Here is a 15,838-nt window from a genome sequence, read left to right on the forward strand (position 1 = left end):
TTCGTACAGCACCGTGCTACCTGATCCCTGATCAAAAAGTATACTAGAATACGATGTTGTACTCAGCACTAAAACACGATTTTCTTTCCCTGACTAGGAACAATCGCCGCCGTCTCTCGCTTGGCTAAGGCCAGAGCCGCACCAGGCTTCGTTCTCACCCTTTGCGGCTTTCCGTCCCTGGTACGTTTCTCGAACGATTGAGATGCATCCTCTATCCGACGCCGCTTGGCGGGAACCTCCTGTTGCTCCTCGCCACCCATGGGAGCATCCGCTTCGTTGGCTGTTGTTCTGCTCTGGTGGAGTTTGCCTGAGGGCTTTCTCCTAGGCCGCTGCTCGTCATAGCTGCCCTTGTCTCCTTTTATTCTCTTTTCTCTCAACTCAGAAAAGTTCCCCCCGCGACGTACTGCATCCGGGGAGGCGTACTCAACTACGAGTTTCCGGCCGTCCAAAAAATGGATCTTTGAACTGACCAACGCGGTCGTTGCGTGCTCGGTGCTTGTGAAGTCGATAAATGCCCATCTGACAATCGGAATCAGTATGATAGTAACGCGACGTATCTGTGATGACCGGGAGGCTGGAATGCACGCCCGAATATATTGGCTATGTAGAAGAACAGCCCAGGCAGCTCCCAGGCGCTGATGCATGACGCATCGTGCCCATGCTCGAGGAGGCGAGAACCGAACGCACCCTTTGCACTTCCCACTATCTTCGAACGTGCCCAGGCGCACTTTACGTATCCACGGCTTTGGTTTCTCCGCACCCGCATCTGCATCTGCGTCCGGATCTGCGTCTGCACCGCCGACGGCCTTCGGGCGATACGAGTCAAATAATGTGCGGATGGACTGCTCCGTCGCCTCGAATCCGAGGTTTCCGAGGAAAAGCGTGGGCCCTGCGGGCTGCTTCTGCGCGCTCAGGATTTTCTGGGCAGTTTTGGTGTGTCCGGACAAACTCGATTTCGATGCACCGTCCTGGGCGTCGGCGCTCGCGGCTGTAGGGCGGCCGTTAAAGTCGTCACCTGCGCACAAGACAAGCGTAAGTAGATTACAGGTTGTGCAGGCTGAAAGAAGGCAGAATGCATACCATCCTTTATGAGAAGCCGTCTGCCATCGAGTGGGTTCTCCGACCGCGTGATTGCCGCAGTTTTCGCATCAGGTGTGGAGAAATCCACATAGGCGAACCTAGGGTGCACAGTATCAGAGATGACACTGGCGTCGCTATGATGGACGAAACGAACCCACGATTTTCCTTTCTAACACCCTTGCCCTCAGGACCAGGATTCGCGAGCTTTGTAGGCATGTGAATCCTAGTGATCTCGCCAACGCCGTCGAAGAATTGGCGGAGCGCCTCTGGTGTCGTCTTGAAGGACATGTTACCGACCCATACCGAGTTCTGTCGTTTTGGCACCTTTGACGGTGCTAGCTCTGCGGTGTTCTTTACTGACTTCTCCTTGGTAGGCTTTGCGTCTGCTGAAGGTTGTGCAGCTGATTTCTCTTGCTTTTTACGCTGTCTTCGCTGCTCGGCATGCGAGAGAACAGGAGGCTCAGATGCTTCGGGGTCGGAACCTGAGCCAGACTCGTTCTCATCACCGCTGTTGTCCGAGTCCGAGGCTGAGCCCGAGTCCGAGTCGACGTCGCGCAATTTTCTTTTTCTTCTGCTCGGGCTGGAGTCAGCATGCGAGCTACTGGGAGTGGGTGAATGCGGGGAAACAGACATGGTGCGCCCGTGCTGGAGCGAAGTAGAGCAAGAAAGAGCAAGGAGCAGGAGAACGAAATCTACGATCAGATCTAGATCGACGAATCCTCCCAGCCAAAGGCGCCCATGGACCAGCGCTAGACAACCATCATCCACATACAGTCACAACTGCCGTTCCCGCATTCTAAATAAACCCTCCGCAGACATCTGTGGTGAAAATCAGGACTGGGTTGGTGACTGAGACGTCCTAAGGGTCCCGCCCAGACAGAGAACGCCCATTTGCCACGAGTCACTAGACGCGGAATTCGACTTCCATTGTCGAGGATGGACGATATATTCTCATGGGGGTGATAATGCCCGGACACCTGTGCGCATACTGATGCACGGTAGATTAGGTTGAGCCTCTGACGGCATTCGTCTGTCAGAAGGTGCAGCTCCGATCTGTCGAGGCCTGTAGAAACGTGAAAACATATCCCAAACAGGAAGAAGATGCTTCTCCACACTGCGCAAGAAGCAGGGGAACACCACTCGCCTGTCATGTGCCTATCGGAACACGCCAGCGGCAATCGTTATAGATGGTATAAAGCGATGGAGGCAATCTGGCAGTTCGCAGTGTCCCCATGGTTCAGCTCACTGCATCTAACACGCGCAATTACAGCAGTTCCGGAGCTCCAGATCAGCTGACCCGTACATGTGCGACCACAAAGGCGGACGCTGGTGATCGGTTCTACGGCCACTGGATCGAGCAAGGTATGCGAGCGCATTGCATGTTCTGCAAATTCGTTCAAACGCATTTTGCCTTGGCAGCATCATCGCCCTTCAGCGAACCCAGTACTTACGCGTGGGTTGCCATAGTCTGAGGGACTTTTGCCTCATTCAACTAAATATATAAACACTCAGAGCTGACGCCCTTCGCCGACTATATCCCCACCACTCCCTTCTGCTATTTACAGACCGCACGGGCTTCCAGTTACTCGATTTCCCTCATCTAGAAAAAACGCTCGGATCCCCGCATGAATCCATCTCGTCCTTGAGCTTTATCCCCTTCCCGCGGATGTCGAGTTCCATCCCAGGAACATTCTCCGAGGACGTCAAATTCGGAACGTATAACGTCAAATGGAGCGTATGTACTCTATTGTTGCTGTGTACACATATCACTGCTTAACAATTTTGATAGGGCCATGACTTCATCGTCTATATTCTGAAGGCATGCAATATATTTACAGCATTACGAAAATCAGCTGACGCGTTTCTCAGTATCCTCACAGTTCATTCGATGTGGTCCAACACTACATTTTACACAAGGGCCCTGAAGCGCGGTCTCGCGAGCTCCTGCTCGCCGCAGCGGGCTGGACTAGACAACTGCACGAAGAAATACTCGTCTTTGAGCGTGGTTACTGGAAGAAGGACAGCGAGCTGTGGACGGACATGCAGAAGGCCAGCTGGGATGACATCATCTTGAAGCAGGAATTCAAGGACGAGCTGCAGCAAGACGTCACCGGATTCTTCGACTCGCAGAAGCTGTACAAATCGCTCGCCATTCCGTGGAAGGCATGTTTGATTTACCTTGAAGTCAGACCGTCAATGTCCCCGGGGCTCACGACGTTCGGGTATCTAGCGCGGGATCATCATGCTAGGACCCCCAGGCAACGGGAAGACGATCAGCGTCAAGGCGATCATGAAGGACTGCTACGCCGCAGGCCATGCGCCGCTCTACGTCAAGTCGTTCAAGAGCGCTGCGGGCGAGGAGTACAGCATCGCCCAGGTCTTCCGGAAGGCGCGCGAGATGGCGCCGTGCGTGGTCGTGCTCGAGGACCTCGACTCGCTGATCAACGAGGGCAACCGCGCGTTCTTCCTGAACCAGCTCGACGGCCTCGCGGGGAATGACGGGCTGCTCGTGCTCGCCTCGACGAACCACTTTGAGCGGCTCGACCCCGCGCTGAGCAACCGCCCGAGCAGGTTCGATCGCAAATAGTGCGTCATAATTGCGTTATTGGGGGCGCCTGCAGAGAGGACGCTGACCGATTGCATACAGCCCGTTTGAGAACCCGGACGAGGAGGAGCGCGGGATGTACGCGAAGTACTGGCAGGACAAACTGCACGACAACAAGGGTGTCCTGTTCCCAGACAGCCTCGTCGCCGAGATTGCGGCGACGACGGACGGCTTCAGCTTCGCCTACCTGAAGGAGGTGTTGTACGTATTTGATTGTCAAAACGTCTGTATGCGTGCTGATTTGCCATGCCACGGGCCCTCCAGTGTCGCGTCACTCGTCCTGCTTGCGAGCAACAAGAAGTTGCTTTTTGCTAGCGTGACCCGTGCACAGATCAAGTCGCTCCGCAAACAGCTCGAGAAAGATCGCAGAGAGGGCAATGCGCAGAACCTTTGATCTGGGATACCGTCTCTCCATACCAAACAAACACCATAAGGCTGGCCCTAATACCTTACAGATGCATGGTCAATTGTTTCCCTGACGAGCTTAGTCTCCTAAGATACTTGTTTCTTCAAACCTCCGCCGCAAACTCTGAATATCCGCTTCTGCCCCAGATCTGATTCAGAGCTTAATGCATCTATGCAGACATATGCAGTCTCAGATTGTGCAACACCTCAATCATTCGCTGTGCGATGTTGACAGACAGTAGAAGGAACCAAATACAAGTATTTCAGAGATGGGAGTATACATGGATGATATAGATTGTCTGGTTGCTGCGTTGCGCATGTAGGAGTGTTACAGGATGAATAATAGATAAATAGCATGCTATGCAAAAGTGTAAGGCGCGATCTAGGCAAACGATCTAAATCTAGCTGGCCAAGGATGAGTCTACAGGTTGCAAGGCGTCCATTAGGTAACTGTGTGGTAGTGTAGACGATAATGTGGGCATGAGGGTCGTAAGGGGAAGGAGTGACCTTGATGCGATGTTCATGAGTGCTGAGGAGCCGGGAGTACGGCGAGCTTCGCCTTCGCTATACGCTCCTCTTGCTGGAACTCCTCAACCATGTTCTGCCATGTATGGTCAACCTGGCGCTGTGATGTCATGTAAGCTCAGAGTTTAAACCATGGATGCGAAGTACGTACGTGTGTGGCTGCCTCTGCTCGGTTGGCGTGTGTGAGGACACCCGCGGCGATCAAGACACCAACGGTGAGACCCTGCGCCCACATACGGGCCTGGACGATTTTCTGTGATGCAGTTTGATGTCTATGCATGGATGTTACAAATGAAGACTCATGCCAGACCCAGTCATGCATACTTGTTGCGCATCACGAGAGCACCAGCAACAGCCATGCTAGCTGCCCAGCTGCCCAGGATGATCTTGTACTGGTTGCGGTTCGCCCAGTCAGTGATCTTCTCCTTGCTGTCGAGGCGGTTCCAGCGGGAGACCTCCTGCTCGTGCTCGCGCTCAAGCTCGGCCTTGCCAGCACCGGTCCACGTGGACTTGTCGAACTCGACGCCACGGCGCTCGGCCTGGATGGCGTAAAGGGGCGCGACGACGAAGATGGCGCCCATGACCTTAAGGTGGACGGGAAGCGCACGGTAGGCGGGCCAGCTGCGATGCAACCAGAAGGATGCCGGGACGGAGATGGCAAGGCCGGCGACGGTGCCCTCGAGGGCCCCGCGGACGGTAGCGGCTTGGTGGGCCTCGAGCTCTTCTTTGGTGGCCAACTGCAAAAGACAGGAAAGGTGAGCACGTTGTGGCTGTAATGAGAAGGATTATGACCGACCTTCATGATTGTAGGTGAAACCTGAAATGAATATGCGCTAGTGATAATGTGGGCAGGGGTGTGGTATGTGGGGAACCTGTGAGACAAGTCCTGATTCTGGGGCAGTGAAGCGACCTTATAAACGAAAATAGCGAGCGCGACATGGCCGGCGATCTTGCACGAATCGGGGCGTATCGGAAAGCATCTACGGGCGCTTGTCAGCATGGACCCGGGTCTGCTCGATCTTCCCCGCAGCACGTGCGCGCTGCTACAGCCGTGAAGCAACGACAAGTAAGTACTACTACCACTACTCACTGCAGTCCTGCGCCTGAACGGTCTGCATAATCTCCGGGCTCACTCTTTCAGACCCTCCATGCTCGGAATAGGTAGTCTCATGGCCTCACCCACCATCGATCTCTCTGCGTCCGCGAAGAGCAGACCGAGACCCTCCTCCCGTGTCCCGTCGAGCAATGCTGTCATCCCTGACCAAGCAAGTCCCGCCCTCACCCGCACCGCCGTCTCGTTAGAGTATGCCGCCCTCAGGTACTCCGGGCACTGCCCGCTTGGCATGTATGTCACGCCGTCCACCGGCGATCTGCTTGTCTGGGACGCAGTCTTCTTCGTACACCAAGGTCAGTATGCTTACACAGTCCGCCCAACGAGTGTTCAGGCGACTTGTGGTGTAGGGTACTATGCAGATTCGATTCTCAAGTTCCGCCTAACGTTCCCGCCGAATTATCCTGAGCGCCCGCCTATTGTCCAGTTTCTGACCGACGTGTTTCATCCGCTGATATCACAGCAAGATGGCACATTCAACCTTGCACCGCGCTTCCGTCTGTGGAGGTATGTCGGATCTATCTGCAGGAAGAAGCGCTCTCAAAGCTAAGGGGGTGCAGACCAAAAGAACATCAAATCTTCGACGTTCTGCACTGGGTCAAGGCGGCGTTCAAAAAGCATGCCCTGGATGACATCAAGGAAGCTGATTGTCTGAACAAAGAAGCCTACAGGTAAGTATATCCACCACTCGCTCGTATAGCCCTCTAACTTATCAGCAGACTGTAAGTTTGAGTCACAGTCCATCGTTTGCCTTGTCTAATACGACGCTCATGCAGATACCATGACACGACGTCTTCTTTCGCCGCGCTAGCCACCCAGTCGTCCATGCTCTCACAGTCAGCGTCAGCCCTATTCGACCGAGACCATCCGTCCATGGCTGGCAAAGGTTCGCATAGCATACACTTCCGCGAGCTCAAGTCCGAGCAGCTCGACAACCTCCGCGCCAAGCTTGGCCTGCAAGACTGGGGCGAAATCACGATCCCCTGACCTCATTCCCTACAACGGTGCAGATGTGCGTGATCTAATCATCGCCACGGCACCATGCATTATGCGTAGAATAAGAAGTATGTACAGTAGAAATATTCTAGTAGTAGGATACCCTTATCTGTAAGCTATACCTAGAACGCAGCACTGATAGTTCATATGGTATCACGAAGACTATCCTGTGTCCGAGAGGTGAGTGAAGGAAGAGTTCGAGATCAGGTCTGCATGACAGGTCGGGTGCACCATAGCCGCGTGATGCAGTTCTCCGGCCAGCAACCTGTCGGCGGTAGCGAGGGCGTCCGTACCGTCGGCCATGTCGCCGCCGAGGACCGAGGCGAGGGCCACGAGCGCAGGAAGGGGAGCTGTAGTTGCTAAGGATCGTCCTGCGGGCTCTGGTTCGCGACCGGCGCGTTAAGCGCGTCGATCGTCTCGAACGGCTCGTCAGGGCCTGTCTCGTCGTCCTGAGTAGTGCAGCTGGTCAGGATGGAGACTGGATCATGAGAGCGAAGGTACACACGTCCGGGACCCTCCCAAAGTGCTTGGAGAACTTCTCTATGACGAGGCTGTAGGGCAGGTGCTGCGTCAGCTTGCGGCGCGGCTGCACATTAAGCGAGTGCCGTGCGTCGAGGGCAGAGTCGAGCACGTTGGACGAGTGTGCACCCTCGCTTAGAGAGAGTCGGATGGAGTACTCCTTGTCGGACTTGCCCCTGCCGTGATTGCGTTCGTACAGCTCGAACCTGGAGAGTCAGTCACGCAGGGCACGCAGGTGAATAGGTTTGCACATACGTGATATGTGACTGCGCGTATGTAAGAGCCGTGCAAAGCAGGTGACGCGATGAGTAGGCAGAAGAGGACCCCAGGCGATGAAGAACGTACACAGTAGTCCAGCTCCGGGATCCGCCGGTTCGCGATGGGGAGGCCGGAGAGCAGGACGAGGTTCACGAGTGTGTGAATGTGGCTCTCCTTCGTGAAGTACAGTGTGAGAGAACACTCTTCATTGTTCCGCGCGTTCTCGAGGTCGTCCACAACGTGACGCAGAAGCGGCAGAGATGTCAGCACACCAATCTCCTCTCTGAAAAAACGTGACCGAGTCAGCGTAGGTTAGAGTGAGATGCAGGGAAGCAGCGCAGGGGCCAATAAAATGACTTGGGGGACGTACTTCTCCTCGGGCTCGATGCCGTACTCCTGTGGCGCGACGAGGTCGAAGAGCGCCTTGGCGCGGCCGTACAGCTCGTGCAGCTGACGATCGTGAGAACCTGGCTGGCCGTTCTCGCTGAAGATGGAGAATAAGAACTGGCGATGGTGCAGTGCGCAGTATTTAATAGTGTCGTAAAGCTCCGAGACCCGGGAGGGGTCGAATTTTTCTTGTTTGACATCGCAAAAGTCCTCGAACAGCTTCTCCCACCGCTCGCGGAAGAGCCATGGTTCGTCGCCGCAACACCTGCGCCAAGGGCAATGAAGGCGTGACAAATCACTGTGCCCTGTGCTTACTCACCATCGTTCCTGTATTTTGTCAACGTCGACGGTCTCCCAGTTCCGTCGCATAATGTCCCGGAAGTCCCGGAGCAGATCAATGACTTCCTGCAGTGGCGTTGACAGATGTGTTCAGCGCGACGGCGATCAATCCATTGCGGCACGCATACCTTGACCACTTCAACGGGTTCCTTTTTCATGCTCTTCGGCCACGTCAGCTCCGGACGCTTCTCAGGCTCACCGGGACGCAAAAGGATCTTTAAGCGCTTCTTGACATCGTCCATGAGGTCCTTTGCCGCGTTCGAATCGTCCAGTAGGTCCTTGCGTACGATAAGCTTCGGCGCATTTTGCCTTGACAGTAAAGAGTGCTCGCGCCTGGGCGTTGAGGGTCGGAACCCACTCCCAGTGGTCGAAGCGTGATTTGGCGTGTTCACACCATCCCTTCCATCTTGCGACGAACGTGTCGAGCTTCCGCTGTTTGGGGGAGCGCCTGGCGCTGACATCGGATATGTGTCCCGTTGTGTTTCAAATAGAGCGGCGGCAAAAATCTCTGCTGAGGCGATGACGCGGCGCTCCGACGAGGTGTATATCTGTTATGGAATGCGAATGTAGAAATACGGACGATTAGAAATATATGACGCAGAATGAGCTCACTTTGACGTTTTTCAGAACCTCCTTGTCTACATTTGGACAATCATGATTGAAAGTGTCAATCAAGTCAAGTGTGGATCAACCTGAATAGGCACGTACTCATTATTGAAATATCCTTCTTCATGTTCTCGCCAAGGTCGCGTGACTGGTACCGCGCCGAATGTGTGAACTGAGGGCTATTCAGCTGCACTGCGTACGGGCGCCACGGGTCAGGGACGCACCTCTCCGCCCCATTTGAAAACCAACGTCAGCTTAGTGAGCTTCCTGGCTTGGCCTGCCTGCTTCTTCGTATAGACAGGCTTAAGCTGCGCTTTCGTTCCCGGGAGCTCGATCTTGCTGATCAGCGCATTGCTCAGCTGAGTGAGCTTTGCAAGGTCGTCTCCGCCGGCGCCGAGACCCTTGGCCTCTTCAACCGCGGTCTGTATGCGGCTAAGTTGCACGCGCTCGCGGAGGATGATCTCCTCCTTCTCGCCGTTGAGCAACTGCACGAAGGGCTCCGTCCATGACTCGCCAATCGGGAAGCTGAACTTCAGCTTTTGCTTGGGCGTGCGATCCGCATGGCGGAACACAGTGACGTTTGCCTTGAGCAACCAGGTGGGAGATTCCTCAATTGTAGCCTCGGCGGCAGACAGGGGTCGTTCGGCCGATGCAGAGGCATGGATACAGCTTGCAGCGAGGATTTCGGCGGCCTTGTCTGACGAGGATAGTCATCAGTGACACTGTGTCAACAGGACCCCGGCCCGCTAAGGGAATGTTTGCCGTGTTGCTCACCGTAGTATGATTCGTTGCCCTTGACGAAGCTCCAGCCATTGACATCAATCACTTGGCTGGTTCTTCCGTTATCGCAACGAAGCATGTCGAACCCGCACACTGTCTGCCCAAAACCCTCGCTTATTCGGGCTGCCCAGGCCCTCTCTTCGTCGCTCAAACGCGTAATAAATCTGCATGTGGGGGAAACGAGTGCGGATTGCCGTAAGTCACGGCGCTCGGAGGCTTAACGAGTAGGTAAAAGGCGTGCCTAATTTCCTTGCCGTCCGTGTTACGCCTGACGACACCATCTACAAAGGGCGATTTGCGCGTCTCTGCGTGGGTATAGTCTTTACCGACTGTGTACACCTTGATGTCTTCGGAATTGTCGACATCCACGAACTTCTCATAAATGTATGAACCATCCGTGCGTGGGCAGTTCAAAGAGGGATCCAATTCACTCGATTTGTTCCCGACCTAGCAATGCCCGGCGAATGAGCGTTCAGCACATGATCTGATTGCTCATTTACCGGTGGTTTACTGACCTTCCTGAATAACCGGCGACCCCCGCCTCCTCGGAAATAGATGTACACGTTGTGATCCTCGCCGCTCACAGGCTTTTCGACAAAGGGCTTCTCCATCACATGACCGTCAATGATGATGGCGTTTCCATCTTCACTCATGCTGACTTCCGGTGTAACTTGGAAACCGCCTAGCTCAATCCCAATCTTTTTCTTCATGAACTCGCGTAGTTCGTCGTCAACCTTGGGTCCCCCGTCGCGAGACACTTCAAGACGTCTTGGCGTGGGCACTTTGAGGTGGTCGAGGACATGACCAACCAAGCGACGGTCCCATAGCAAAGCCTGCGGTGGCAGGTCGTTTATGCAGAACGAATTGCGAAGTTTGACATAGGAAATTGCTTTATCTAGTGGGAAGTCCGTGGAGAAAAAGGATATGAGAACATCACACCGGGGCCAGTTCTCCACGTCTGGTGAACAGGCGTGAGGTAGTTCGGCACGATTAGGGCCTCGCTGATGCTAACATAGAGCACGAGACGTACCTTCATCGAGAATGACCTTGTCACCAAAGACTTTGACTTCGATGACGCCGCGCGTTCGCTCCACCAGTCTAGTGAGGATCTCGCGCATTGCCTTAGACCGGGCTTTAATGTCCATGGCGCATATGCCAAGGATAATTGGCGGCCTGCTTTGGTCTGTGACGGCAGAGATATCTGAATGAGAGCCATTCGGGGAAGGAGTAGAGGATCTGGTGAGAACAGAATTCGAGCGAGAGTATCTCTCTGGCGAATGAAAGAAATTCATGCGAGACTTGCGATCGCGAGATACGGTGGAACTGTCCATCGTACGAGGCTGTCAGACGGCTCTTCAAGACCCGTGAACAGATGAACGAGACGAAGTAGAGAACGTAAGGAAGCAAGAGCCTGCAAGGCTCCAGCTCGCGGCAGCCTGCAGCCTGCAAGATGGCAGGATTAATGCGCCGGCCACCGTCCGCCACGCTGGGTCCCAAATTTCCCAATCTGGAAATCGGGGTGTCCTGGGGCCTTGCCCAGCTCCATCTGAGATGGAGATCACATGATTTCTGATGAGATCTACATGAGCGATTATTGCGCGCGATTACGAAGGCGACGCTCTAGTGGCGTGGAATTTCCATTCCAGGCGAGTCCTTTTCGCGGAGAATGTTGGCGCGCGTGAGGGATTTAGTGGAGGTCTGCAGGCGACCGTATATCATCCCAGCGTCACACACACTATTCTATGTCCAGTGTTTTTCCTTTCTTCCCCACACCCACAGTCTAGACAGAAGCGACCATGAGTATTTATGCTCGCCGGGCTCCCCGTCATGGCAGGCCTCTTCCCCACCTCAAGATGGAACAAATCTCGAGTCTCAAGCGCGACGGCTCCGAGCTCATCACCACCGTCTTCGTTTCCAACCTACATTGCAGCAGGTGCGTTATTCCCGTCCAAAGGAAACCTCTTCTCACCTTCTGGCGTCCCCAGCTGTGTTCACACCATCCAGGATGCCCTATCATCATTGTCTCCTGCGCCCTCTTCGATAGAGGTCTCTATTGTCACGCAGACAGTGACCGTGAAACACTCCCCAGAGCTCACGCCGTTTGACATAAAGTCCACGATAGACGCAGCGGGGTTCGATATCGTCGCCACTCCGACTGGGGTCGAACAATGCACCCCTCTGTCCATCCACAGCTTCACCCGAATTCCGGCCCTGCTCACTGGCAGATCGCAGAAGCACTTCCAGCAGTGCTCGTCGTGCCAGACTGACCACCAGTCAAAGCTCGCAGCCAATGGCGAGCCCTCACGGGTATCACAGCGCGAGAAGTTCGGCGAAGACACGCTGACAGGTGAACCGGAAATTAAAGAGGACCCTGAACTCACTTCCGCAACCTCAGATCGAGAGGAGAAGCATGCTACGACCCCTCCTGCTGATCGACCGTCCACGCAGGACCCGGCCGTGCCTGAGGATATTCCTCAGCATGTCACGCTCTCCGTCGGGGGCATGACCTGCGCATCATGTTCCAGCGCGGTCACGCATGCGCTGAGTGAGCTCCCTGGAGTATCTGATGCCGTTGTCAACCTCCTGGGACATTCTGCAACTGCGAAAGTAGCACGCGCTGAACTCGTACCTACCCTCGTGGAAACCATCGAGGATATCGGTTACGAGGCAGAGGTCGTCACCGTTCAACCTCTACGCCCTACACCTACTACTCGCCATGCCTCACGCGCGGAGATCGACGGTGCTCACCGGCTTACAGTGTCCGTCGGCGGGATGACGTGCGCATCGTGCTCCAACACGGTGACTGATATCATGTCCGCGTTGTCTGGCGTCTCCGATGTGGTCGTTAATCTCCTTGGTGGTTCCGCGACTGCAGTTATCGAGCGGAAGGACCTCTCGCCGCAGGTGGTGGAGGCCATCGAGGATGCCGGCTATGAAGCCGAAGTCATTAGTGTCGAACCTCTCGATCAGCCCGACGGGGACGAGGAGGAAGTAGGCCCACGTACTGTGTCTCTTCGCATAGAAGGCATGTTCTGCTCGTGCGTACCTTTCATCCCTTTTAAAAAAAAGTACCACTGATGAGTGGGAACTAGACACTGTCCCGAGAAGGTCATGTCTGCTATCTCTTCGTTCGGGGACCGCCTCACCATTGAGAAACCTACCACATCACATACGGACACTATCATCAGCATTTCTTACCTGCCATCCCCGCCTACCTTTACGTTGCGCCACATCATCCATGCGATCTCCTCTTCTGCCACACCCGCCTCGCCCTTCACGGTCACGATCCACCACCCACCTTCCCTCGAGGACCGCGCCCGTAACATGCAGCAGCGCGAGCAGTGGCACCTCCTCGAGCGCCTGATATTTTCTGTCATCGTCGCGATCCCAACGTTCATCATCGGCATTGTCTACATGGACCTCCTCCCATCGTCGAACCCGCGGCGGATCTGGTTCGAGGAACCAATGTGGGGCAACGCCGCACGCGCAGTGTGGGCGCTATTCTTCCTCGCGACGCCGGTTATGTTCTACAGCGCGGGGACGTTCCATCGCAGAAGCTTGAAGGAGGTCTGGGCGCTCTGGAGGCCAGGTAGCAGGACGCCTGTGTGGAGGCGATTCGTCCGCTTTGGGAGCATGAATCTGCTAGTACGTATATCTAAGCTCATATGCACATCTCGAGCTCACAAAAAGTTCAGGTGTCCACCGGAGTGTCTGTGGCCTACTTTGCATCAATAGCCCTGCTTGCATTATCAGCATTACAAGCGCCATCGCCCAGCGGCCGCGGCGATATGACCACATACTTCGACTCCGTTGTCTTTCTCACTATGTTCCTGTTGATTGGTGAGCACATTGGATACATACATCTTTGCACGTATTAAAGCTATATGATAGGTCGGTTCCTGGAGGCGTACAGCAAAGGGCGTACAGCGGATGCCATCACGGCTCTTGGGAAGTTGCGTCCGACTTCGGCTCTCCTCGTGGTCCCTGCCACGGAATCCATCACCGATAGCAGCGAGGGATCATTGTCAAACTCCGCATCTCAAGATGAGGATCTTGAGAAAGGAAAGCCTGAACGAGAAGGCAGCGACCTTGCGACGAAGCAGGAAATGACGGTCCAAAGAGTAGACGCCGAGCTCCTCGAGGTGGGAGACATCGTCCGTGTGCAGAACGGCTCCACTCCTCCGGCCGACGGTACCATCGTTGCGGGCAACGATGGCGCCTTCGACGAGAGCTCACTCACTGGTGAGTCGAGGCTCGTGAAGAAGAACGTCGGCGACAAGATCTTCCTCGGCACGATAAACAAGGCTGGCGTGGTCGACGTGCGGGTCGACGCGATCGGCGGCGAGACGATGCTCGACCACGTTGTTAAAGTAGTCCGCGAAGGCCAGACGCGCCGCGCACCAATCGAGCGGGTCGCCGATCTGCTCACAGGCTATTTCGTGCCTGTGGTGACGCTGCTTGCGGTCGTGACCTGGGTGATTTGGCTTGGTCTGGGGCTCGGCGGTGTGCTGCCTGAAAGCTATCTCGACATCGACGTTGGTGGTTGGGGTGCGTCGTCTCACACTAGCTTATTTTGGGTGCATACTAACTTTGGACATCTGTCAGTTGTCTGGTCGCTGGAATTTGCCATTGCGGTGTTCGTTGTCGCTTGTCCCTGTGGGATCGGGCTTGCCGCGCCTACCGCGCTTCTCGTGGGATCCGGCCTCGCTGCCAAATACGGGATTCTAGCGCGCGGTGGTGGAGAGGCCTTCCAGGAAGCGGCCCAGCTCGACATCATCGTATTCGACAAGACCGGCACTCTCACCCAGGGCGGCGAGCCACGCGTTACGGATATCGAGGTCGTGTCTTCCGAATCCGACTCGCGGCGGACGCGCGAAGTGGTACTTGGCATAGCCGCTGAGATCGAATCCGCCAGTTCGCATCCCCTCGCGACCGCAATCCGACAATACTGTGCCGAGAATTCCGCTGCTGCTCAAATTGGCTCTGAGTTCTCGGAGACTCCTGGTCGAGGCCTGTCTGCCCAGTTCGACTCCTTGCATTGCTCCGCCATCATCGGCAACGAGGCATGGATGGCGGCGAACGACTGTCAGGTTGACGGACAGCTTGCGAATAAGCTAGACGCTTGGAAGACCGAAGGAAAGAGTGTGATCATCCTTGCTATCCGTGACGAGTCGGTGGCTGGATCAGTTTTTTCGTTCACGGTCGCCGCGATGTTCGCGGTCGCGGATCCGCTCAGACCCGAAGCACAAGATGTCATCGCGCAGCTTCACGGGCAAGGCATCGGTACATGGATGATCTCGGGAGATAATGTGATTACGGCCAAGGCTGTTGCTCGCACTGTTGGGATTCCCGAGACGAACGTCATTGCAGGCGTGCTTCCTCACGAGAAGGTACGCAATGTTCCGTGCGACTCCATATCGGCTACTAACCCTCCTCTTTAGGCTGAGAAGATTCAGTGGCTGCAGCAAGTTGGCATGAAAAGACCCCAACGCAGCCTGCGAAGCTTATTTACCAAGGAGAAAGTCAACAATCGCTGTGTGGTGGCGATGGTAGGGGATGGTATTAACGACGCGCCCGCCCTGACTGCCGCTGATGTCGGGATTGCCATCGGCTCTGGAAGTAAGTCGCATCTTTCGCGCGTCGTGAGAAATCTAGACTGATCTATTATTGCAGGCGATGTGGCCATCTCCAGTGCAGCGTTCATTCTTGTTTCCTCAAATCTTTACACCCTCTTGACGTTGACGGATTTGTCGCGTAAAGTCTTCAACCGTGTTAAATTCAATTTCGTGAGTAACGTCAGCACTACACTATAACCTTTCCATTGAACTTTCTTGCAGCTATGGGCGACAATCTACAATGCTATCGCCGTACCCATAGCAGCAGGCGTGATTTACCCTGCTGGCAATGCGCGACTTCCTCCGGTATGGGCTTCGCTTCTTATGGCTCTATCGTAAGTATCTCGCAAAGACAACGATGTAAACACACATTGACCGCGACTACTCTAGATCCGTTTCTGTCGTTTGCAGCTCCCTCTTGCTCAAACTTTACAAAGAGCCGTCGAAGTATCGACAATGAGATTCTTTGCGATCACCTCCTATCAATAGAGCCATGGAATTATGCCTGTAATGATTACACCTGTAAGAATAGTCTACAGCCTTGGGACTTGGATATAATTTAGTACACCATCTGTACGATAGCCTGAGCATCGCATTGTATATTAGCCATCA

The 15,838-nt window shown here is 54.8% G+C and overlaps 6 protein-coding genes across 6 annotated transcripts; 3 read left to right on the forward strand and 3 right to left on the reverse strand.

Moving 5' to 3' along the window:
- Nucleotides 1-68: 68 nt before the first annotated feature.
- On the reverse strand, nt 69-1,713 carry POSPLADRAFT_1148732 (hypothetical protein; the record flags this gene model as incomplete). Its single annotated transcript, XM_024486218.1, has 4 exons — nt 69-519; nt 688-1,015; nt 1,081-1,178; nt 1,235-1,713. The coding sequence occupies 4 exons, from the start codon at nt 1,711-1,713 to the stop codon at nt 69-71; spliced, it is 1,356 nt and encodes a 451-aa protein (XP_024336957.1).
- Nucleotides 1,714-2,312: 599 nt separating this feature from the next.
- POSPLADRAFT_1171148 (hypothetical protein) lies at nt 2,313-4,462 on the forward strand (the record flags this gene model as incomplete). The annotated part of the gene is made up of 7 exons (XM_024488119.1): nt 2,313-2,442; nt 2,646-2,815; nt 2,950-3,264; nt 3,311-3,666; nt 3,728-3,886; nt 3,950-4,163; nt 4,257-4,462. 6 exons carry the CDS (start codon nt 2,313-2,315, stop codon nt 4,077-4,079), a joined length of 1,260 nt encoding a protein of 419 aa, XP_024336958.1. The 3' UTR covers nt 4,080-4,163; nt 4,257-4,462.
- A 148-nt stretch (nt 4,463-4,610) lies between these two features.
- On the reverse strand, nt 4,611-5,417 carry POSPLADRAFT_1058341 (hypothetical protein; the record flags this gene model as incomplete). The annotated part of the gene is made up of 4 exons (XM_024481022.1): nt 4,611-4,715; nt 4,767-4,887; nt 4,940-5,352; nt 5,412-5,417. The coding sequence occupies 4 exons, from the start codon at nt 5,415-5,417 to the stop codon at nt 4,611-4,613; spliced, it is 645 nt and encodes a 214-aa protein (XP_024336959.1).
- Nucleotides 5,418-5,784: 367 nt separating this feature from the next.
- On the forward strand, nt 5,785-6,713 carry POSPLADRAFT_1147806 (hypothetical protein; the record flags this gene model as incomplete). The annotated part of the gene is made up of 4 exons (XM_024486101.1): nt 5,785-6,022; nt 6,077-6,233; nt 6,287-6,397; nt 6,503-6,713. 4 exons carry the CDS (start codon nt 5,785-5,787, stop codon nt 6,711-6,713), a joined length of 717 nt encoding a protein of 238 aa, XP_024336960.1.
- A 26-nt stretch (nt 6,714-6,739) lies between these two features.
- Nucleotides 6,740-10,756, reverse strand: POSPLADRAFT_1066571 (hypothetical protein; the record flags this gene model as incomplete). Its single annotated transcript, XM_024482088.1, has 14 exons — nt 6,740-7,171; nt 7,228-7,447; nt 7,497-7,507; nt 7,587-7,782; nt 7,870-8,151; nt 8,206-8,291; nt 8,354-8,773; nt 8,838-8,863; nt 8,934-9,003; nt 9,056-9,528; nt 9,606-9,775; nt 9,853-10,058; nt 10,127-10,569; nt 10,642-10,756. 14 exons carry the CDS (start codon nt 10,754-10,756, stop codon nt 7,082-7,084), a joined length of 2,808 nt encoding a protein of 935 aa, XP_024336961.1. The 3' UTR covers nt 6,740-7,081.
- A 682-nt stretch (nt 10,757-11,438) lies between these two features.
- Nucleotides 11,439-15,565, forward strand: POSPLADRAFT_1147688 (hypothetical protein; the record flags this gene model as incomplete). The annotated part of the gene is made up of 12 exons (XM_024486092.1): nt 11,439-11,600; nt 11,676-11,857; nt 12,137-12,649; nt 12,681-12,719; nt 12,800-13,256; nt 13,307-13,451; nt 13,503-13,591; nt 13,715-14,159; nt 14,217-15,001; nt 15,077-15,230; nt 15,285-15,397; nt 15,449-15,565. The coding sequence occupies 12 exons, from the start codon at nt 11,439-11,441 to the stop codon at nt 15,563-15,565; spliced, it is 3,201 nt and encodes a 1,066-aa protein (XP_024336962.1).
- Nucleotides 15,566-15,838: the final 273 nt, after the last annotated feature.

This window comes from Postia placenta (genome assembly GCF_002117355.1).
Source record: "Postia placenta MAD-698-R-SB12 unplaced genomic scaffold POSPLAscaffold_10, whole genome shotgun sequence".
Classification (NCBI taxonomy): domain Eukaryota; kingdom Fungi; phylum Basidiomycota; class Agaricomycetes; order Polyporales; family Adustoporiaceae; genus Rhodonia; species Rhodonia placenta.